The 25,176-nt window shown below is 38.9% G+C and overlaps 1 protein-coding gene and 1 long non-coding RNA gene across 8 annotated transcripts in view; one reads left to right on the top strand and one right to left on the bottom strand.

Annotated features, from left to right (window-relative positions):
• Window positions 1-9,021, bottom strand: part of LOC137240277 (uncharacterized) — a 113,919-nt gene extending 104,898 nt beyond the window's left edge. Inside the window, exon 1 of the long non-coding RNA XR_010949674.1 lies at window positions 7,813-9,021. This is a non-coding gene — a long non-coding RNA (uncharacterized lncRNA). The remainder of the gene's footprint in view (window positions 1-7,812) is intronic.
• Window positions 1-25,176, top strand: part of cad (caudal) — a 663,489-nt gene that overhangs the window by 120,665 nt on the left and 517,648 nt on the right. For 3 of the 7 annotated variants that reach the window (XM_067766324.1, XM_067766319.1, XM_067766320.1), the window contains one exon: window positions 6,092-6,834. In XM_067766324.1, the coding sequence (XP_067622425.1) occupies window positions 6,216-6,834 (619 nt within the window). In that variant the 5' untranslated portion in view covers window positions 6,092-6,215. The remainder of the gene's footprint in view (window positions 1-6,091; window positions 6,835-25,176) is intronic. The other 4 variants (XM_067766322.1, XM_067766321.1, XM_067766323.1 and 1 more) reach the window with 2 other exon arrangements.

Genomic DNA, 25,176 nt, shown 5'->3' with positions numbered 1-25,176 from the left:
CCTTAACTTTTGGTACGGTGGGGATTTGCGCTTTATCCGTCAAAGGGCTCGCACCCTTGCCTTTGGAGGTTTGGAACCACTTCCTCCAGCCACCGCAAGCTCGCGATATTGTCGCACGCTATCATTTTCACACCAATAAAAGGTTGGAAGGGGCTTATTTTGTTGTTCCCACATCATCTTAAGCATTAAGCTAAAAAGTTCCCTTTCTACAGATATCCACCTTTCAGTAGTAATCTGTCCAAAAGGACTGCTACGATCAACCACCCCACAGCCAGTGACTGCTTTGCCACATCATTCATCTTCTCGATAAAAGCTGGAGTCTTAGTGTTATCTCCCTTTGACACCTCCGAGAAGGCCGGAGTCTTAGCGTTACCTCCATTTAGCACCTCCCAGGAAGCCGGAGTCGAAGCGTTATCCCCTTTTGGCTTATCTCCTTCTTCCGTAGTTGGCACTTGCCTCTGATTTGTAGCTTTCGAGGTAGATGCTACCTCGCTATTGGGGCCCATGTGTCTTACAGCTTTGGGCCTACTTGTCTTTTCTATGCGACTGCCCTGCCTTGCGGCTCTGGGACTGGGTCCTTTCTGCCTCTTGAAAGCAGGCTTGTCTCAGGATTGCCTTCTCATTCTGCCATTCGACAGCAAACCTTTTGAACTGCTTTCGACCTATTTCTACCGCCTCATGGACCCATTCCACTTCTGTTGGGTTGTTGTTGTTGTAGCAGTGCTTCGCTCCATCCAAAAGGTCTGACCAATCACAAATTGTTATCAATGTCCTCTGACGGGAGTTCGAGGAAAATTTCTTTTTCAACAGGGGTGGACCATAATGAGAGAGGTGTTAGAGGCGTTGGTTCCACATTACAATTGAAGATATGGTTGGTGTCATGTGGGGCACATTGCAAGCAGGGCGTGACTCGAGTTTCCCAAGGGAGTATGCGTTCCTCTTCCGCAAGTTTAGGGTATTGCTCTTTGAGTACTGGATTCACCGGGCCATTCCTGACATAGAGGTTCGACGCCTGTTTATGGAGTTCACCAAGGACCTGCTTATGTTTTTTGGCTTCATACGGCTGTGTTTTCATGTGCCGTATTTCCTCATAGTGCTTACGGAGATGACTCCTTAAGCCCCTAGGCGGTGTTGGCTCATCAATCAGATGTCTGTTGGGATGCCCAGGTTTCTAGGTATTCAACAGAAACTGTTTGGTTAGCATTTCATTTCTTTCCTTAATTGGGAGTATTCTCGCCTCATTATGTAGATGGTGTTGTGGGGACACAACATAAGGTCGCCGATGATTTAGTCGGTGATAATGTCATGTTTCGCGAGGTGAAGAAACTGGAGAGATCAGGGAGGTAGCCGTTTATTTTGTTACATAGCTCATCGATCTGTGGGCCTGGGCCTGTGGTCATTATTGTGCAGTCATCGGCCTAGGAAACGATAGTGACTTCTTCTGGTGGCAAAGGTAGTTTAGATATGTAGAAGTTAAAGAAAAGTGGGGATAGGACACCACCCTCTGGCACCCCTTCTTTCACTCTCCTTGGTTTAGATGTTTCGCTTCGAAATTGCACCGATGCCTGCCGACCACCCAGATAATATGCGTTCCACCTTTTAAGACATGGGGAAGGGTAGACCCTTCCAGGTCTTACAATAACGTGTCACGGTTGAGGGACGACCGCCCCTTCGCATCCCAGACTAGATTTTGTTTTCCAAAATTTATTCGGAACAAAATTTTTTTTCACGAAGTCACAGAAACCCACTATTTATATGCAGTATTTGTATAAATATAATTATAGATATTTGATCGTAATGCAGTTTTTGTATGCATTCTTTAATCGAGTATCAATTTTCAAATAATATTAGCGCTCAACAGTAAGAATGCTCATGCAAATCAGTCCAATGCTCAGAAATATTTACGCTGTTGATAACATACCGAATCAAACCTTACTTTATTGAATAAAGTTTATTCAGAATCTTATATGATGTCAATTTTAGAGAAGATTTTGTAACTTTCCTTGATGCGTACGATTCGATCCAAGAAGAAGATGTTATAAATGGAGAAAAAAAATTGACAGGTGTTGCCTTGGCATACATAGTGATCGATATTTTTAATAATTTAGGGCTACCCTTCGAAGATTGCGTTGGAATTGGAACGGATGGATGTTCTGTAATGACATCAGAAGTTAGGGGAGATGTACAGGAACTTCTTAAAATATGTACCATCGCTAATCATTGTCCGTGTTTCAACCATTGTCTTAATAACTTGCTTGCGAAAACGTCGAAAGTTCTTCTAAAAGGATTGTATTGCGTTGATGAAAAAAATTATCAGTTTTCCAAATCAGTCTCCGAAACGTACCATGGTTTTCAAAAAACATCTGCAGGAATCATTAAGTGGACTATGTGAAACGCGCTGGTCTGAAAAACATGATGGTATAATGCAGTTTGAAGAAAACATCACAAAAATTGTTGCTTCGTTTCAAGAAATTTCTACTTGGCAAGATTCAACAACAAGTTCTAAGGCCCGTTCTATGTTGAAATCTATTTTCGAGACAGAGTTCGTGATTTCAATGATAACAAATCAGCAATGTACTTTCTGTTACACGACCACTAAGCTTACTTTTGCAAACACCGTCGATAGATTTGAATCAAGCTTCTGAAGCATTGAGTGACACTTTGCGAACACTAAAAAACCATAGACTTGAAACAGGAAGTCGTTTTTCGGGACTTTACAAAAAAATAGTCGCTTTAGCAGATGAGTTGAAGTTTGATATTGTCCTCCCACGAATCGCTAAAAAGCAAATACATCGAGCGAATTACACTTCATCAGACGCTGAAGAGTATTATCGAAAAGCAATTTATATACCTCTTCTTGATCATATCATTCTTGATTTACAGGGTAGCTTACCTGAAGATACATTGCAAGTTTTTAATCTTAATTTGCTACTCCCATCGCGAATCATCAAAGATAATACACTACAAAAGAGCTTGTGCAAGATCTTGGTAAACGATACGCATCTCTTATTGGAGGAAATAAAATTAATCTAGATGGAGAGTACGAAGTGTGGTCAGAACGCTGGCCTGATAAGCAACACAAAAAATCAATTCCACTATCAGCTGAAAAAGTTTTAAATGATTGCAATGAATATGCGTTTCCATCAATAAATGCTCTTATCAAAATTCTGGCCACGCTTCCAGCTAGCAATGCTTGTGCTGAAATGAGTTTTTCGACACTTCGCCGGTTGAAAACGTGGTTACGGTCCACAATGTCCCAGAACAGACTCACTGGTCTTGCACTTTTAAATACCCATTTCGATATTGAGATTGACATTGATCATATAATTGAAAGATATGTAAAAAAGGGAAGCATACAATTAAATTTACTGTGTGAATATGAACTATGTAGAAGATAAAAATGATTTCAAAAAATTGGATGTACTATTGTTAATTTGAATAACTAAATGAAATCGAATATGTGTGTGAAATTATTAAACAATGTAAAAAATACTAATAAATTTACCCCTAAAAAATAAGGGTCTGCTATAAGTTTCCCTTTTGTCTTGCATTTTCACGTATAAAGTATCTTGATGTGAACTTTGTTCAAAACACATCAGCTATTGAGAGAAACAATTACTGACTGAAATCAATCATTTCCTAAGCTTTTAAGCATCGGTATGGCTATGCCGTCAAGGCACCCCGCTTTAGGTGGTTTAGCTTGACCCATGTCATCCTCAACCTCTTTGGCGGCGATGGTAATTGGGGACGCGCTGAATTTATGTTTGTGCGCGTGTCTGTTGGCCCTCCATCTAGCTTTGTTAACCGTGGAATGCATTATATATTGTCGGCAAAAGGCGCTCGCGCATTTTTTCGCATCCGACAGCACTTTATCGCCAAAGGCGATGGAAACTTTGTCGTTGTGTTTGCACGGATTCGATAGGGACTTTACGGTGGACCAAAGTTTACCCACACCGGCAGAGAGGTTACAGCTCCTTAAATGCTTGTGTTCATCCACAAGCAATCTGATGTGTTGGTTTATATCTCTTATTTGGGGGTCGCCGGGATCGAGCTGTCTTATAAGGTCACGTTCTCTCGCCAAAATTGCGGCCTCCGCCGGAAATTGAGGCCGAATTTCGGGGATTCTTCCAGTGGGAATAAAGCGAGCCGCGGCGGATTCAATGACCTTGCGGAAAGCACGTTGGCGAGCACCAGTCGAGAGGGCAGCAAAGCGGCTATCTGTAAAGGATTTATATTCTTCCCACTTTCCTTTTTTAAAGTTTATGAAAGTGCGTTTATCAGAGACGATGAAGTCAGAGGTAGGCTCGAGCCGATAAGTATTGGCAGGTGGTCGGATGCGGTTGACGCAGTTTACGAGCCCTGCGCTCACGAATGATATATTTGGCGAACTATGACAGCTTCCTACCATCCGAGTGGGGGCGTCTCCGTTTGTTTTGCAGGGCGGTATCTACTGGGGCAGCAGGTGACAGGAAGGATGTAGATGTTGATGATTTCTAGGTTTACATTGCCTGACCGGACAGATAAGCCATGTCGTTCCAGGACATTGTCCCTGCGGCCGATGTCGGGATCAAATATATGATTTTGCACTGAGTGGTGTATGATAAACGCGAGACCGCCTCCATTCCCACTCTCGCGATCTTTTCTGTGGACATTGTACCCAGAACAGGCCTGCAAAGTAGATTTTGCTGTGAGTTTAGTCGCAGCAATGCGGATGTTGTACCGCTTCATGAAATCGACTAACCCCGTGATCTTACCAGTTAATCCATTACAGTTTAACTGCAGAATTCTAAAGTGCAACGGGGAAGACGTCGTCACTCTAGGAGTAAGTGACGGGTGCCTACGCCTGGGTTGTGAGAGGCTAGGACGCAATTGCTGTTGTGACCCTGGGACTGGTCGTCGCTAAGGCTCAGACTACGCGACGCCCTTGGGCGTAAACAGCAGGGAGCAAAAGATTTATAGAAATTACGGACGTCTGTTTTTAGGGTCTATCCCTGAACAACCCGTCCGATGCAACCATCCCTTGCACGAGACACACTGATAAGAGTATGACCGTCCTAAAAATATTCTTTTCCGGCAAACGCAGCAAAACCATTTCTCATAACATAACAAATTAAATGGGGTTACACTGAAATGGCAGTCATTGTTCGGGACAAATCCCGAGTCGTCCGCTACATAGAACCAAGTGCCTGTTGGGTCGACCACTGCTCCAAGGCGTTGGACAATTCTTAGTGCTGTACGGTACTTCGAGAGAGTTCTCTTACTTCCTCTAATCCGTACCCTTCTCCACTCTACTACTCCGTTTTCATTTGTATGATTTTCCAACACGGAGTTCATAGTCCGACGCATCGCAATTGGAGGAGAAGCTCGGCCTAAAATCTCTTCGGAAGTTATCTTACATTTATTATATTTTTTTAAAACAGGGTTTATAAAACGTTTTCCAGCTTTCATATCATTTAATGTTCGTCACATTTCTCGTAAATGTATCCCTATTATATATGCATGTATACGAGAACACACGCTGTATATAATTTTGGGTTTCACCCAAGCTTATAGCATTTTCTTTTCTGAAAATAACATCGTGCTGATGGTTCTTCTCAGGACTCTCGTAAGTTTGTGTGTTCCTTTCATAAATTATTTTCCACTGAATAAAGAGAGGGTCTTACTTATAAATAGAGCCATTTTGCATAGCGCCAGCTGACCCAGTTCAAAAGTTGGAATTTAGGAGTGCACAAAATGGGAACATTTTTTCCAGAAAGGAAAACACCGTTTTTGATTATTTTACAAACATTAAGCAACCCTGATAACAACACTACAACACACACAACCGTTTCTGGCATTATTGAAGTTATTCCCCATACAAAAAAAAATAAAATAAAATTGAATTCAAAAAATATTTTATTTTGCTTTATATTTTTATTTCCTTTTGTTAAGAAATTGATTTTTTTATATCAAATTACGCAACGGTTATACCTTGTAGTGTTTTTTATCATGTAACAAACTTAGCTGGAAATTAAAAAAAAAATTATAAAATTTTCGGGCCCTACTTTAACATTTTAACCAAATCAAATTTGCCATTCGAATTTACATACAGGCATGTTACTAATACAATTTATAAACGATGAACATATCTGTAATTATGGAAGTTGTGTAAATATTTAAAGTTAGGTACATACAATAAGTACTTTGAAAAATAATCATCCCAATACAGCAGCGCAATGGTATCATACTACAATCCCCTTTCATACACCCAAAAGCATACTGCTAGTAACTTAAATTATCCCGCTACTCAACCTTGGCAGTGGCCATCAAATTATCCTACATCAGCAAATCATCAGCTTCTCACGGACTTGGAGTCCTCACATAGTCATCATCAGGTGTATTATAATCCGCATCATATGTTTCATTCAGCAGGCAATTCCAGCGCTGAATGGCATTCTCCATTTTCCGCTACTGAAAATTTATTACAAAGTGCTCCCAATGTGCCACAGATCAGCAACGAATCAAATGATGGGGCTGTTGTAGGAAGTAGTACTAGCTCAGGCCGTAGCAGGCACTCCACGGCCCACAGTGCCACAGAAATATCAACGTTAAATGAAACCAGGCGAAGCATAAATGAGCACCACATTGCCGAAAGTTTACCATCACCTTCTCTCACTATATCAGGCAGCAGTGTTCCCAGTCCTGAAGATTCTCTGACAACATCACCACATCGAATTTCGAGCAGCAATAGTAACAACATAAGCATAAGCAATATTGGATACAATACATCGCCTGTAAAGGCACAATATTTTGAATGGATGAAAAAACCATCCTATCCTGCCCAACCAGCACCCGGTAAGTAATAAGTATAGAAAAATTATACAGTAGGGATGTTGCGACATATGTATATGTATAAAGGATATTACCGAAACCGGCAGACTTTATCCTGATCAACTTTGGTTTACCTGATTATTTTTAAGTAATTTGTAGAATTTTATTTTGCTATAATTAATTTAATATTAGACCGCTGAGTCTGCCTTGTCGGATAGGTGGTTGTATGAACTTAAGAACTTCAGATGCAAGGATGCGGCGAAATAGGCGATAGCGTCACAAGTCGGGGAAGAGGAAATCGCTACCAGCGATGATTCGGACGCGGATAATAAGGAATGTGTGCAGTCAGTGTGCCCTTTAAAAGAACAGTCTGCCAGCTCGGACAAAGAATTGACATTAGGACGGGAGCGGGCAGCATTAAGAATTGTGCAGTGTTTAGGTGCCGTGGGCGACTCCACCAAGTAAATCTGGAAAGGCGAGCTGATTAGTATTTTGATTAAAATAATGTATATTGAACCAAGTAAACTGCTACTAGCCTTCGAAAAAGGCTGTTGAGAGTGGCTCCAGACCTTCGAAGGCAAGAATACGTAAGGTTGAAGGGCACTGACTCCCACGATACCAGAGACAATGTTTTGGATACCACGTGTGGCGAAGCCGGAGGACACACTAAACATGTTGCACAAAAACCCAAGTATATAAATATGGCACCAAGAAGAGAGGCCAGCAATATATCTTCCTAATAAAGTTTAATCGTCAATAATTGTTTTCAATTTTCTCCGCGATTTTACTTTTTTTATACTCAACGAGCTTTGCACACACTAACTTTGATTGGATAACGGTTGGTTGTACAGGTATAAAGGAATCGAGATAGATATATACTTCCATATAACAAAATCATCAGTATCGAAAAAAAAATGTCTTGAGCCATGTCCGTCCGTCCGTTAACACGATAACTTGAGTATATATTGAGATATCTTCACCAAATTTGGTACACGAGCTTACCTGGACCCAGGATAGATTGGTATTGAAAATGAAATCGGATGTAACCACGCCTACTTTTTATATATATAACATTTTTGAAAATTATTAGAGTAGCGCACGAAAATAAAACACGCCCGACTAGTTCAATTCATTTAATGGAAGTAAGAGCAATATTCAAAAATAGAATGCACAAAGGTATTACATTTTAATATGCATATATATTTACCTATATGTATGTGTATTGAGAGTAGTTAATTATTGCAGTTGGGATGTTAGGTGACAATAAAGAAATAGTAGTAAGTCCTACAAACTCCGCCTCATCCCGATTGCAATTTTTCGATTTTTTTTTTTTTATGTATATATGTATACGTAAGTTTTCTTTTTCATTATAAATTTCATTCCGTTTTACATTTTTTATCAAAATAAGATAACAAGACATTAAATAATAAATTCATGCTTTTGCAAAATTATTTCAAAGACAACGCTAAAATTTCGCAACAATTTTCATGTTTACTTGAGACTAATGGTTTGGTAAAAATATCGGCTGCATTCTCTGAAGATTGTACATATTATATATCGATGTCACCACTATAAAACTTTTCTCGTATGTAGTGAAAACGTATGTCTATATGTTTACTCCTCTTGTGTACTGTTGGATTGCGAACCGCAAACTGTGCACCTTGGTTGTCACATTTGATAGTAGTCGGAGTTTTTATAAGCATGGTAAAACCCAATTCTTTCAATAAATTACGCTGGAATGCAACTTCTTTCGTCCCTTGGCACATAGCTAAGTATTCCGCCTCCATAGTGCTTAAAGAAACCATATGCTGTTTTTTGGCTTCCCATGCAATTAAACATCCACTAAAGAACAACGCATAACCGCTCATTGACTTACGATCAGACTGGTCTGAACCCCAGTCGGAATCTGTGAAGCAAACTAAATTTTTATTATTTGGCAAATACATCAACATACCCTTAGGCTTAGTTTTAAGGTATCGTAGTATCCGCTTCGCTGCGACAAAATGCTACTGATGTGGATGACTGTGGTTTTGTGACAGTTTGGACACCGCGTACGCTATATCTGGTCGGGATGTGATGGCCAGATATGTTAGACCTCCTAGTAGTGACTGGTATTCTTTCACGTTGAAACCACTGCAACCCTTTTGTGCACATTTTTCCAGCATGGTACCTTGCGCGTATGGCGTGGAAACACCTTTACAATTTTGCATATTCCACCTTTTCAGCAATTCAATGGCACAGCTCACAGAGTATATTAAGTTTGATTGGATAACGGTTGGTTGTACAGGTATAAAGGAATCGAGATAGATATAGACTTCCATATATCAAAATCATCAGGATCGAAAAAAAATTTGATTGAGCCATGTCCGTCCGTCCGTTAACACGATAACTTGAGTAAATTTTGAGGTATCTTGATGAAATTTGGTATGTAGGTTCCTGAGCACTCATCTCAGATCGCTATTTGAAATGAACGATATCGGACTATAACCACGCCCACTTTTTCGATATCAAAAATTTCGAAAAATTTAAAAAGTGCGATAATTCATTACGAAAGACGGATAAAGCGATGAAACTTGGTAGGTGAGTTGAACTTATGACGCAGAATAGATAATTAGTAAAATTTTGGACAATGGGCGTGGCACCGCCCACTTTTAAAAGAAGGTAATTTAAAAATTTGCAAGCTGTAATTTTGCAGTCGTTGAAGATATTATGATGAAATTTGGCAGGAACGTTACTCCTATTATTATATGTACGCTTAATAAAAATTAGCAAAATCGGAGAAGGACCACGCCCACTTAAAAAAAAAAAAATTTTAAGTAAAATTTTAACAAAAAAATTTATATCTTTACAGTATATAAGTAAATTATGTCAAAATTCAACTCCAGTAATGATATGGTGCAACAAAATACAAAAATAAAAGAAAATTTCAAAATGGGCTTGGCTCTGCCCTTTTTCATTTAATTTGTCTAGGATACTTGTAATGCCATAAGTCGAACAAAAATTTATCAATCCTTTTGAAATTTGGTATGGGCATAGATTTTATGACGCAAACTGTTTTCTGTGAAAATGGGCAAAATCGGTTGAAGCCACGCCCAGTTTTTATACACAGTCGTCCGTCTGTCCTTCCGCATGGCGGTTAACATGATAACTTGGACAAAAATCGACATATCTTTACTGAACTTAGTTCACGTACTTATCTTAACTCACTTTATCTTGGTATAAAAAATGAACGAAATCCGAGTATGACCACGCCCACTTTTTCGATATCGAAAATTACGAAAAATGAAAAAATGCCATAATTCTAAACCAAATACGAAAAAAGGGATGAAACATGGTAATTGGATTGGTTTATTGACGCGAAATATAACTTTAGAAAAACTCTGTAAAATGGTTGTGACACCTACCATATTAAGTAGGAGAAAATGAAAAAGTTCTGCAGGGCGAAATAAAAAACCCTTGAAATCTTGGCAGGTATTACATACATAAATAAATTAGCGGTATCCAACAGGTGATGTCCTAGGTCACCCTGGTCCACATTTTGGCCGATATCTGGAAAACGCCTTCACATATACAACTACCACCACTCCCTTTTAAAACTCTCATTAATACCTTTAATTTGATACTAATATCGTACAAACAGGTTCTAGAGTCACCCCTGGTCCACCTTTATGGCGATATATCGAAAAGGCGTCCACCTATAGAACTAAGCCCCACGCTCTTTTAAAAAACTCATTAACACCTTTCATTTGATACCCATATCGTACAAACATATTCTAGAGTCACCCCTGGTCCACGTTTATGGCGATATCTCGAAAAGGCGACCACCTATAAAACGAATGCCCACTCCCTTTTAAAAATACTCATCAACACCTTTCATTTGATACCCATATCGTACAAACAAAGTCTAGAGTCACCCCTGGTCCACCCTTATTGCGATACCTCGAAAAGGCGTCCACCTATAGAACTAAGGCCCACTCTCTTTTAAAATACTCATTAACACCTTTCGTTTGATACCCATATTGTACAAACGTATTCTAGAGTCACGCCTGGTCCACCTTTATGACGATATCTCGAAAAGGCGACCACCTATACAATTACCACCACTCCCTTTTAAAACCCTCATTAATACCTTTAATTTGATACCCATATCGTAAAAACACATTCTAGAGTCATCCCTGGTCCACTTTTTTGGCGATATTTCGAAACGGCGTCCACCTATAGAACTAAGGCCCACTCCCTTTTAAAATACTCATTAACACCTTTCGTTTGATACCCATATTGTACAAACGCATTCGAGAGTCACCCCTGGTCCAGCTTTATGGCGATATCTCGAAAAGGCGACCGCCTATACAAATACCACCACTCCCTTTTAAAACCCTCATTAATACCTTTAATTTAATACCCATATCGTACAAACAAAGTCTAGAGTCACTCCTGGTCCACCTTTATTGCGATACCTCGAAAAGGCGTGCACCTATAGAACTAAGGCCCACTCCCTTTTAAAATACTCATTAACACCTTTCGTTTGATACCCATATTGTACAAACACATTCTAGAGTCACCCTTGATCCACCTTTATGGCGATATTTCGAAACGGCGTCCACCTATAGAACTAAGGCCCACTCCCTTTTAAAATACTCATTAAGACCTTTCGTTTGATACCCATATTGTACAAACGCATTCTAGAGACACCCCTGGTCCACTTTTATGGCGATATCTCGAAAAGGCGACCACCTATACAACTACCACCACTCCCTTTTAAAGCCCTTATTAATACCTTTAATTTGATACCCATATCGTAAAAACAAATTTTAGGGTCACCCCTGGTCCACCTTTATGGCGATATCTCGAAACGGCATCCACCTATGGAACTAAGGCCCACTCTCTTTTAAAATACTCATTAACACCTTTCGTTTGATACCCATATTGTACAAACGTATTCTAGAGTCACGCCTGGTCCACCTTTATGACGATATCTCGAAAAGGCGACCACCTATACAATTACAACCACTCCCTTTTAAAACCCTCATTAATACCTTTAATTTGATACCCATATCGTAAAAACACATTCTAGAGTCATCCCTGGTCCACTTTTATGGCGATATTTCGAAACGGCGTCCACCTATAGAACTAAGGCCCACTCCCTTTTAAAATACTCATTAACACCTTTCGTTTGATACCCATATTGTACAAACGCATTCTAGAGTCACCCCTGGTCCACTTTTATGACGATATCTCGAAAAGGCGACCACCTATACAACTACCACCACTCCCTTTTAAAGCCCTCATTAATACCTTTAATTTGATACCCATATAAATTTTAGGGTCACCCCTGGTCCACCTTTATGGAGATATCTCGAAACGGCGTCCACTTTATGGCGATATCCCTAAATGGCGTCCACCTATAGAACTATGGCCCACTCCCTCATAAAATACTCTTTAATGCCTTTCATTTGATACACATGTCATACAAACAGATTCCAGGGTTTCCCTCGGTTCATTTTCCTACATGGTTATTTTCCCTTATGTTGTCACCATAGCTCTCAACTGAGTATGTAATGTTCGGTTACACCAGAACTTAGCCTTCCTTACTTGTTCTTGATGAATAGTGATCGCCCCGCATTCACCTTCTCGTTCGATATGCATGCCAAGGTAATAACTAATTGGTCCATGGTCTTTGACTTCAATTTTAGCGCTCAATTTGTCAATAATTTCATTCATTGCAATTTTCGATGTATACGCCAAAATTATATCGTCAACGTAGATAAGTATTATATTTAACTCGTTTTCGTTTCGATTCATATACACACAATTGTCAGACTTGCACCGGCAAAATCCCAACTCATTTAAAATAAAATCTATTTTGTTGTTCCAATCTCGGCCTGCTTGCTTTAACCCATAAATTGATTTTTTTAACTTGCATACATTATGCGGGTAATCTTTGTCGATGAACATTTCTAATTCGCCGTTTAGATATGCTGATACGATATCTATGTGATTTACAAATAACTTGTATTGGACAGAAAGTGCAAATACCAAGCGAATTGTCGATATTCTTGCGACAGGTGCGTAAGTTTCGTCGAAATATTCACGATAAATCTGCGAGCAACCTTGCGCTACTAAGCGAGCTTTGAATTTCTCAACCGTACCATCTTGGTTAAATTTTTTTGAAAAACCCCACCTCGAACCGATGATATTTTGCCTTTTGGCTAATCTACTAACTCCCATGTATCATTTTTCACCAACGATTGATACTCCACCTGCATAGCTGCTTTCCACTGCTCGCCGTTTGCCGAATTTAACGCACTTGTCACGGAAACTGAGTTTATACTCTCAGTCTCTTCCATCACGTATTTTTTTTCGCGGTCGTCCAACACTACCACTTCTAACTATTCTCGGCCTTCCTCGTTTGCGTTTCGCTACGACAACGTATTCACCTTCTTCATAACTACTTTCGCTCGAATCAGTTTCATTTTTGTACAGGTTTTTATAAGGTGCTAAAGCTTCATCTTGATGTGGCCCTTTCTCTGCTTCTTCTTCTAGTTCTTTTTCTTCTTCTTGTTCTGCTTTTTCTTCTTCTTTTTCTTCTTCTTTTGTGATTGGACTTTGATTAGGTTTTATACCCTCTTCACAATAAATAAAATTATAAAGATCAGCATCTTGCAATTCATTGTTCCAAATGTATTTTCAAAAATATTACATCGCGCGCAATCGTAATTGATCGGTTTGATCGATTATACAACCTATAACCTTTAGTCAAATCCGCATATCCAACAAACGTCAACTTCGTACCTTTTGGTTGAAACTTTGACTTATTTGACCTATTACACAATGCTACCGCTTCGCAACCAAAAACCTTTAAATGCGATACCGACGTTTTTTTGCCGGTCCAACGTTCGTATGGCGTTATACCTTTTATTAACTTTGTAGGATACCGATTTCTTATATAGGTGGCAGTATTTAAAGCTTCTGACCACAGGCTTTGAGGAAGTTTCGAAGTCTCTAACATACACCGCGACATTTCGACGAGCGTTCGACTAGCTCATTCAGCAACCCCATTTTGTAGCGGGGTATAACTAACCGTGGTTTGATGGCGTATACCGTGTTGCTTAAATAAACTCCCAAATTTTGTATTCACATATTCGCGACCATTGTCTGTACGCACGCATTTCAATTTACAACCAGTCTGTTTCTCTGCTTCAAACATAACGTCTTTAAACGCCTCGAATGCATCGGATTTTTGGCGTAAAAATTTTGTAACAACAAATCTCGAGTAATCGTCTATGAACGTTATAAAATATCGCGAGCCACCTTGGAATGCCGTTCTCATCGGCCCACAAATATCTGCGTGCACTAACTCAAGCACATCACCCGTATAAATATTTGAAAATTTTTTTAAAAAGGTTTTTAAGTAATTTTGCATACCGCACAAGTTGAACAAGCAATATTTTTAGGCATATTAACTTTTAGTCCGTACACAATGTTCTCTTTCGATAAATCACAAATATCTTTTATATTTAAATGTCCAAATCCTTTGTGCCAAATGTCAGTATTATTATTTTTGTTTTCATTTACCGCCGCATTCACGCACTCAACCTCACCAAAGTTAGTATAGAAAATACCATTATCTGCCTTTGCTGTAAAAATTTCTTCTTTGTTTTTTGACTTCACTTCGGCCAGCCTTTTATTAAACTGTACACAGTAACCATTTACTTACCGACAGGAAATTTCCATGTAAGTTTGGAACATAAAGCACATCAGTGAATGTTATACTTCGCATTCTACTTTTAATGTTAATCAGTGAATGTTATACTTCGCATTCTTCTTTTAATGTTAACACTACCTATGCCCTTAGCGACAACAAAATCACCTGCTGCAAGTGTAACCGTTTGTTCGCACTCTTCTATTTTTGAGAAAAATTGTAAATCATTACACATATGGGAGGAAGCGCCGCTATCCAATACCCACATATTGCTATCTCGCAACTTTACATGTGAACTCATACTCATTACCGCTTCTTTCTTTGTCGCTTTGCATTGTGATTTTATATGACCCCTTGGGGTAACCAAGAGTAGCATTTAACTGTACTCCAATCATTTACTTTCGGCTGTTCAGTTATTTTACTGGAATTACACTCTGCCGCTCTTTCTTTTCCACCTTTTCTCCCACCTGCTGGAATTCGCCGAAAATACACTCTCATTGTTACCGCCAAATTTTTCATTTCTCCGCCTTTCCTCTGCCAAAACTTTGACCTTCAATTGTTCGAATGTTGGCAAACTGTCTCTGCTTTCAATTGCAACAACAAAACTATCAATTTCGTGTGGTAGGCTGCAAAGCAACAAAACACACAGCAAATCTTCCGGCACCTCAACGCCAATCGATGTGAGTTTGTCCAAAATAGTGCTAAATTCGTTCATTTGCATTTGCAAGGCCATTTTTTCACCTGCATCAAATCTGAAGCGTACCAACTTTTTAAATAAGTTAACTTTTCGCGCTGGACCATCAGCGCTATATACACTGTTTAGCACTTTCCAAGCTTCTTTCGCAGTTTTACATTGCTTTATGTGAATCAATTCTGACGGCTTCACACAAAGAGTTATATATGCCAGTGCCTTTTTATCGGTCGATTCCCACTTAGCTTTTCCGTCTGCATCGTCATCAGCTGGACACTTTGTTTCCACGACTTCCCAATACTCCAACGTGATGAGCAGGCTCTTCATATGGATGGCCCAAGTGCTGTAATTTTCGGCACTGAGTTTTTCAATATGTGCCAGCGAACTCATAATTCACACTAAAATATTTAGTAAATTCAATACCGGCCGACAAACGACAATTATTTAGCAAACGTATTAAAATCGCGACGAACGCCAAAAAAATGTTTTTTATTATTTTTTAATTTTAATACAAAAATGGGTCTGGGCCCATAACCATTTATTAGAGTAGCGCACGAAAATAAAACACGACCGATTAGTTCAATTCATTTATTGGAAGTAAAAGCAATATTCAAAAATAGAATGCACAAAGGTATTACATTTTAATATGCATATATATTTACGTATATGTATGTGTATTGAGAGTAGTTAATTATTGCAGTTGGGATCTTAGGTGACAATAAAGAAATAGTAGTAAGTCCTACAAAAACACAAAAAAACTGATTATTTAGTAAATAATACACCTAGACTGTTGAAATTTGGCGCGTGGTCTGGTATTGAGACTCTTGATAAAAATTAGAAAAAAATTTTTTAAATGGGCGTGGCACCGCCCATTTGTGATAAAATTAATTTTACAAATATTATTAATTATAAATCAAAAATTGTTAAAACTATCGTAACAAAATTCGGTAGAGATATTGCCTTTACTATAAGGAATGCTTTGAAGAAGAATTAACGAAATCGGTTAAGGACCACGCCCACTTTTATATAAAATATTTTTAAAAGTGTCGTGAACGAATAAAATAAGCTATATCTTTGCAAAAAAGAGCTTTATATCAATGGAATTTCATTTGCCAAGTGGATTCATAACAATAAATAGGAAAAACTTCAAGTTTAAAAACAGTGATCGCCACCCCGAAAGCGCTTTCACGCAATTGTTTTTGTAAAACGCTCAGGCAAGCGCACCACACATCCCCGCGCGCAAGAATTCTATCCTCTCTTCCAACCGAATGTATTCTGCTGTACCCATTAGGAACTAAACTGCTATAATTTCGTGTAAAATGACTTTTGAAGTAATATTTTTGAGTATATTTTTGTTTCACCTGTACGAAAACAATGAAGCTTTGTTTGATTTATTTAATAATTAAAATTTAAATTAAACTAAATTTGAATTGAACGCACGTAGAAGTATTTTTAAATGCATTCAAGAAAACAATGCGATACGTAAATTTTGAAATCTACCAAGTCCGACTGGGTTTGTGTACGTGCCAGCGCCATTTCTGCTCGCTGAATGGTTGTAGCTATTTTTTTACAAAACAAAATAAAGAATAGACGTGCACTGATTGGTTGTAGCTATTTTTTTTTTAGAAAACAAAAGGAAGAATGAACGTGCACTAATTGGTAGTAGCTACTTTTTTAGAAAACAAACTGATGAATAGACGTGCACTGACAAAAATTTATTTCGTCTCACTTGAACTAAAAAATTGAATATGGAATATACATACTAGTGAAACGTTTGAAGTAAGAAGATAATTTAAGATGTTTTTTTTAAACAGTTTTATTTAGCTTGACTCTGTGTAGCGAACAGAATTTTGTAATCGAAATTTAAGTAACTTCCCGATAAGCTACAAGCTTGAAACTTGGAAAATAGTTCATAACCCGATGACAATGCGATAATAAGAAAAACATTTCCGATAGGTGGCACATGGATCGAAATATTTAAAAAAATCGTATTTGTGCTCCAGTTAGGTTCATATTTGGAACACGTATTACATACGGGAATAGAAATCGCTTTGTGAAAAAAATACTCCCGCTAGGTGGCGCATGGATCGAAATATTTCAAAAAATCGTATTTGTGCTCAGTGTTTAAAAAACTGCAGTCGGAATAGTAAAAATCACCAAAATGTCGCTTTTCATAGACTTTACTTTTCGTCGACTTATAAACACGAACACTTGCTAGTGCTTGCGCTTTTGAGAAAAGAGAACAGTCTCAGTTACCAAAAAATATTTAAGGGTATATTGCCAACATTATAGGGCTTGTTAGAAAAGTATGACTTTATCCACTTAAGAAAAGTGGGATCAAGATCTTGTGTGAGACTCTCAAGAACACTTTTGAGAAATCTGTATACATCGAATTGACTGGGAAGCCTTTTTGGAATGCTGTATTTGCCACGGTGGACCTCCCTTTAACAAAACCATGCTGATTAGTGTATATCAGACTACTTACTGCCAAAAGCAGATTTTCGTTAACATAAAGCTCGACAATTTTATATAATTTTGAAATCGGCCTGTAGTTGGATACATCATCCATAAACCTACCTGAAAATTTGTATTTCCGTTACCGTAATATGACACTTTTTAATGATGATTGGTGCAAGCCCATCACTGTCTAATTATTTTGCGTATTTTATGCCGGACATGCCTTTCATGACCTCTTTTTCTACCAGTAAACTCCTTTTCTATGAGTAAACTGAGCTCGAAAGAGGACTCCAGTCGTTTAACTTTTTGCACTGCATATCTGACTTTATCTACTTAACTCAAAACACTTAAATAATATTTCCATTTCAACTAGCGACAACCAGCCCTTGATAGATCAGCAGCTTATTATAATTTTTAGACACAATTTGACATTTGCATAGTTGTTGTTTGAGTGAAAATGTTTTTTAGTCACTGATCGTAAAACATAATACCTATTAATTGCGTTAAGACAACGCAAATAAATTAAAACAAGTAAAGGTGTCTAAGTTCGGGTGTAACCGAACATTATATACTCAGCGTAAACTTCAATTGTACATTTCATTTCAGATAAATTACTTTTCTACATAACACGTGGCACTGCCCGTTTAAAAAAAATATCTCCCATTTCCATTTACAATAAAACTTGATAAGTGAAATATCATTGATTCAAAACTATTTTTTGCTAAGTTGTACCTTATTATTCTAGTCTACGAACCTTTCAAAATTGTTTTATATCTAAGTTGCCATGGTCTTTAATCGATGCCGTCCATTTTTACTAGAAATATTTCCTGATATAGGAAAAATTTTTGTACCGAATTGTATTACGGTCCGTTAATTTTTCTTCGAGTTATGGCTCCCGAAACAGAAAATTCCTTAGTCATAAAAGGGGTGGTGCCACACCCATTTTCAAAAATTTTAGTGTTTTCCAATTTAATGTTATAATTCAATTTTGAAAGTAAAATTCTATTAATACAAAGCTGTTTTTCGCTAAGATATAGCTTATTATTTTCGTTTACGACCCTTTCAAAAATATTTTATATAAAAGTGGGCGTGGTCTTCAACCGATCTCGTCCATTTTTTCTTGCAATATTTCCTGCTATAGGGAAAATTTGTGTACCCAATTTTATTGCGATCCGTTAATTTTTCTTCGAATTATGGCTCCCGAAACATAGAAAAGTGCTTACTCATAAAAGGGACACCGTCCATTTTTTTAAACAGGGATCGCCACGAGCTTCTCATGGAAGCGTGACCACACCTACTTTGAAATCCAAAAATAAAAAAATGGCGACGAAAGAAGTAAAAAGTACACTGCAAAAACCTCGAAAATTCATAAAATAAAATTTTTTAATATCTCTATCATTGCGCCACCTGGCGGCGATTTTTTCCTTATGTCGCTTTCTATTCATGTATGTAATATGTGTCCAAATATTAGCCTAATCGGAGCACAAACAGTGTTTAAAAAACTGTGTGAGCTGTCATGTTATTTGATTTTGCTTGTGCTTGCGCTTTTGAGAAAAACAACAGTCTCAGTTCTAGCACAAGCAAAAAACGAAAAGCGAAAGAAATGAAATGCCGTAAACAGTCGCGCCCTCGTATATTTAAATATTGATATTACTGCGGCTTTCCTCAGTGGCCACAGTCGCTGTAATATTAAAAGTGTTGATTTTAACAGTCGCAAAAAGCAGCAGTCGTGAAATATGAAAATCAACGCTTTTTGCAAACTGCAAGCGACTGATTTTTGCGTTTTCTTATGATTTTTGTTTACTGAGACGAGGCGCTACAGCGTTGTAAGTAATACGCTGTACATATATTTGTACATACATGTATTAAAAAATAGAATATGAGATATTTCTGCATACATATGTACATATGTAAGTTAACATAGCAAACATTTAAGAACCAGAAATTCATTCTCTCACGCTGATACAAAGTATCCATATGCAAATATTGCAATTCTAAACGCGCAATCGCCAAAGGTGCTGACGGCATGTCTACACAAGATGCCTTAACGCGCAATCGCCAAAACTGCTGACTGCATGTCTGGACACCAGATATCTTGAATCAAGGCCATATTTTCTGAGCTGCAGCGCAACAACGAATATTCACCAAGCAGTGACGCGACAGCGAAGATCAGGGTATATAATTAAGCATATTTCCAAATTGTAATTCAGTTCTACTTTTGACATTAAATAAAAACATACGGCTTCCTGCCGTAGAAAAAAATATTTTTTTAAACAATTTAGTGCAGTCTAAATTAACTGGCGCCCAACGTCAAAGGGTCTAGTCGCGAAATAAAAAGTGCATAAGTCGATCCAAAAAGGCTCGCCGTTACCATCGGACAAAGGACCAAGAACTCACCCCCTTACCCACGCTTGAGGAAGGGGCAGCAAGCGAGTGTAATTCAAGTGGAATAGCCGATCTTTAGTACCCGGAAGGAAAAGAGAAGAAATCGAAAATCCATGCTTGCTGTCTTATCGTAAGAATATTTAAGTGAAATTATTTAAAAAAAAAAAAAAAAAAAAAATAGGTATTTTAATTGTATAAAATTAACAGTTTTAGGGAGATATTGCAAATAGGTTATTAAAATTTGCATTTCAGAGTTTTTTTTATCCCTAATTGCACTGAATAATAAAGAGCTCGTACAGCTCATAAATTAAATAGGCAATTAAAAATAACACAAATCCAACTCTGCGATTCACCTGAAAAGGGACCCTCCAGAGATTGTTAAAGGAAAATACATCAATAACTTAGAGCAAAAATGGCACAAAATAATGTGCTACGACCACCCTTGTTGGGTAATGCAGGTGCACCTCCAGCAGGGGCACCAGTACAACCACAACCTCAGCTGCAACCAGCTGGCATTCCCCAATCGGTGTGTGCCTCCCCTGAGTTTAGGAACCTTATTAAGGATCTAATAACCGAAATTCTGGTGACGGACGAGAATAACATAGTTAGGAGCGTACTTCATCCCACACAACAACCCTTAACGGACCAACTAATTGACGAACAATTTCGAAGTAACCTCTCAGACATGGACAAAGTGCCCGACGTCGTGAGATCCCTGCGCGAGTTCGGTGGCAACCCAGCAGAATTCAGTAGCTGGAAAAAAAGTGTAGAGCGAATCCTGAAGATTTATGAACCAAGTATAGGTTCACCTAAGTTCTTTGGCATTCTAAGCGTGATTCGCAACAAGATTGTAGGCAGTGCAGACGCTGCACTCGAATCCTACAACACCCCCTTAATTTGGAAAGCAATTTCCCAGTGCCTCACAGCACACTATGCTGACAAGCGGGACTTAAGCACCCTGGAGTACCAGATGACTTGTTTGGTCCAAGGCAGGAAATCGGTACAGGAGTTCTACGCGGAGGTGTATTCCCACCTTTCGCTGATACTCAACAAAGTATCCTGCATGGATGTTGGCGGGGAGGCCATGCGTGTCCTTACGCGTACATACCGTGACAAGGCATTAGATACCTTTGTTCGAGGATTATCGGGTGACCTATCCAGACTCCTCGGCATGAAGGAGCCGTCTGATTTGCCCGAAGCCTTGCATTTATGCATTAAGCTGGAAAACCAGAACTTTAGAGCTGCTCACGCTAACAGCCAGTACAATTTACCCAGAAGACCAATGCTACCTGCAGCATCATTTGGCACATACCAACTAAAGCCTGCACTTCCACCGAGGAAACAACCCAATCAACCATTTTACCCGCACCTTGCACATTTCCCCAATCAGTATCTCCATTTACCCGATTTCCACAGCAACCTCAATACCATCAGCAACAACAGTATCAGCAACCTCAATACCAACAATATCAACGCCCATATCTACAGTTCGCAAATGCACCGAATACCCAAGGACCCATGCATTACGGTAATCCACCGCCAAGGCCATTACAACCAAAACCACCCACACCTATGGACGTGGACCAATCGATGCGAACAAGAAATATCAATTACATGAACAGGCCAGGATACAGCAACGTGGCGTCGAAACGACCACCCCCGGCGAACACAGGGCAATTCAATAGAAATGCTGCTCCTAAACTTCAAAGGATAGAGCACATAGAACCATCACCTGACGCTGCCGTACCCGAAGCACAGCAATACGAAGCAGGTACATACGGACGCGAAACTGACGAACTGAACGCAGAAGAAACACAATCCTGGGAAGACTACTATCAGGATTATTCGCGGTACGCACATGATAGCGAAAAAGAAGGCGAAGAGTTTTGCGACGTTCATTTTTTAGGCTGACGCACTCGACATTGCCCTACATCCAGTGCAAAACCGGCAATGGAGAGGTATTAAAATTCCTTATAGACACTGGCTCCAATAAAAACTACATACAGCCTTCATTGGCGAAGAACCCCTTACCAAACGAAAACATTTTTTACGCGAACTCTGTCGGAGGTAAAGTAAGAGTATCGCATCATATATTTTTTAATCTTTTCGGTTTGAACGAGGAACGCTTTAAGTTTTTCGTTTTGCCTTCATTGGTGTCATTCCACGGCATCATTGGGAATGACAGCCTCAAACAATTGAATGCGGTAATTCATACCTCTAGGGATTACATGATTATTAAAAATGGTAAAAAAATCAGAATAAAGCAATTGTTATCAAAATCGGTAAATAATTTAGAAATAAAAACTGAGCACCTAACAGAAGAACAAAGGGGAGGGCTTCATGATCTCTGTAACCAGCACTCAAAACTTTTCGCAGAACCCGATGAAAAACTGACATATACCACTGTAGTGGAGGCAGAAATTAGGACGACGACCGACAACCCTGTCTACTCGCGAAGTTATCCATACCCAATGTTCCTAAAATCAGAAGTCGAAAGACAAATTAATAAACTCCTGGAGGACGGCATCATAAGGCCATCACGATCACCCTATAATTCGCCTGTCTGGATAGTGGATAAAAAACCAGATTCCTTGGGCAACAAGCAATACAGACTGGTTATAGATTATCGGAAGTTGAACTCTGTAACACTAGCAGACCGTTACCCTATTCCCGAAATTAACGAGGTCCTTTCCCAACTGGGGAGCAATAAACTTTTCTCGGTCATTGACCTGAAGAGCGGCTTTCATCAAATTCCCTTAAAAAATTCAGATATAGAAAAGACCGCTTTCTCCATAAATAACGGAAAGTATGAGTTCACCAGGCTACCATTTGGCTTAAAGAATGCCCCTTCAATTTTCCAGAGAACGCTGGACGACATTTTACGAGACTACATAGGACATTGCTGCTACGTTTACATAGATGACATCATAATATTCAGCAAAACTGATGCGGATCACACAGCTCATCTAAAGAGTATTTTCGGCACACTCGAAGATGCGAACATGAAGGTACAACTGGATAAGTGCAAGTTCTTTCAAAAGGAGGTCGAATTTCTGGGATTCATTGTAACGCCAGAAGGAATCAAAACAAATCCTTCAAAAATAGAGGCTATTCAAAATTTCCCAGTTCCACGGAACCTCAAAGAGCTCAGATCCTTTTTGGGTCTGTCGGGTTATTACCGGCGCTTCGTTAAAGATTATGCGAAGCTAGCTAAACCCCTTACAGCCCTTTTAAGAGGGGAGGAGGGACGCGTGTCCAAAAATCAATCGGCAAAAAAACAGATTACCCTTGATGAGGACGCAATGGTGGCGTTTACGAAACTTAAAAATGTTCTTGTCTCAGAAGAAGTAATGCTGACCTACCCCAACTTGAGCACAGCCTTTGAGTTGACAACCGATGCCTCCAATTACGCAATAGGCGCAGTCCTGTCGCAGGAAGACAGACCCATCACATTCATATCCAGGACCCTTTCAAAAACAGAAGAAAATTACGCAGCCAACGAGAAGGAAATGCTTGCCATTATATGGGCATTGAAATCTCTGCGTAACTATCTTTACGGTTCGGCAAAAGTCAAAATTTTCACAGACCACCAGCCCTTAACTTATGCTCTAAGCAACAAAAATAACAACAATAAAATGAAACGCTGGAAAGCTATACTTGAGGAATATGATTACGAATTGAATTACAAACCTGGCAAAATGAACGTAGTTGCGGATGGACTATCTAGACCACCGCAACAAGAACAGATAAATTCCCTAACAGCAACCCGTCATAGCGACGACAGCTCAGTTCAAACGTTGATACCCTATACAGACGCACCCATCAACGCATTCAAGAACCAACTTTTCATTTCCATAGGTGAAACCTCCTCATACCAGTTTCAAATAATTTTCCCAACCTATCATAGGCACACTGTGGTGGAGAGAGAATTCACGGAAGATAGTATTATTGCTTTATTAAAAAGATATTTGAATCCCTCGGTTACAAATTGCATAAAGACAGAAGACAGTATATTAGGAAGAATCCAAACCATTTACCAAACCCACTTCAGTAGATACAGGGTGCGCTACACGCGAAATTTTGTGGAGGATATCCTTACCGAGTCTGAACAGGAAAGAGAAATTATCTGCGAACACAACAGAGCTCATCGCAACCCAACAGAAAATAAAGCTCAACTTTTGGAGAGATGCTTTTTTCCCCAGATGAACGCGAAAATAAAAAAAAATTGCGAAGCCGTGTAGGATTTGCCTTAAAATAAGTACGAGCGACACCCAGTAAACCCCATTCTAAAAGCCACTCCAATCCCCAATTACCCAGGACATATTGTTCACGTAGACCTGTATTATACCAGCAATAAAATAGTGTTAACAGCAATAGACAAATTCTCAAAATACGCCCAAGCAAAAATTGTAAAGTCCAGATCATCCGAAGATATAAAAACCCCTTTAAGAGATTTGTTGGAGATATTTGGATTTCCCGAAAACATTGTGATAGATAATGAAAAATCACTGAATTCGGCTCCCATAACCTTCATGCTGCAAAATCGATTCGGAATAGAAATATTCAGAACCCCACCATATAAAAGCACAGTGAACGGACAGATAGAGCGATTCCACTCCACCTTGTCGGAGTTATTGCGATGTACCAAAGCAGAAAATGTTCACTCCGATTTCCGCGATCTCCTTGATAGATCCCTATACAAATACAATTTCTCAATTCATTCCACTACTAAACGAAAGCCTATAGAATTATTTTTTGGACGGACAGTTGGACCGCACCCAGTCGACCTGGACAATGAGGAAAACATACAAAACTTGAAAACTAAACAGGGAAGGGATTTAGAGGTCCACAATAAGAAAAGAACAGATTTCAGGACATACAGTGCCAATGACGTTGTTTATGTAAAATTAAACAAGCGAATAGGAAATAAATTGTCACCCCGTTACAGGAAGGAAATGGTACTTGAGGACAAGGGAAATACAATTACGACTCAGTCGGGAAAGTCGGTGCATAAAAGCCATATTAAGGCCAAAAAAAAAAAAAAAAAAATAAATAAATAAAAAATTAAAAAAGAGTAAACAAACTTTTCAAAAAGCAAAGAAACAAAAGAAGAAGGAAGAAGGAAGTTTTT

The sequence above is a fragment of the Eurosta solidaginis genome, chromosome 2 (genome assembly GCF_040869045.1).
Source record: "Eurosta solidaginis isolate ZX-2024a chromosome 2, ASM4086904v1, whole genome shotgun sequence".
In the NCBI taxonomy this organism is placed as follows: domain Eukaryota; kingdom Metazoa; phylum Arthropoda; class Insecta; order Diptera; family Tephritidae; genus Eurosta; species Eurosta solidaginis.
Note: the sequence above shows the minus strand (reverse complement) of the source record. Positions and strands in the feature narration are given on the sequence as shown.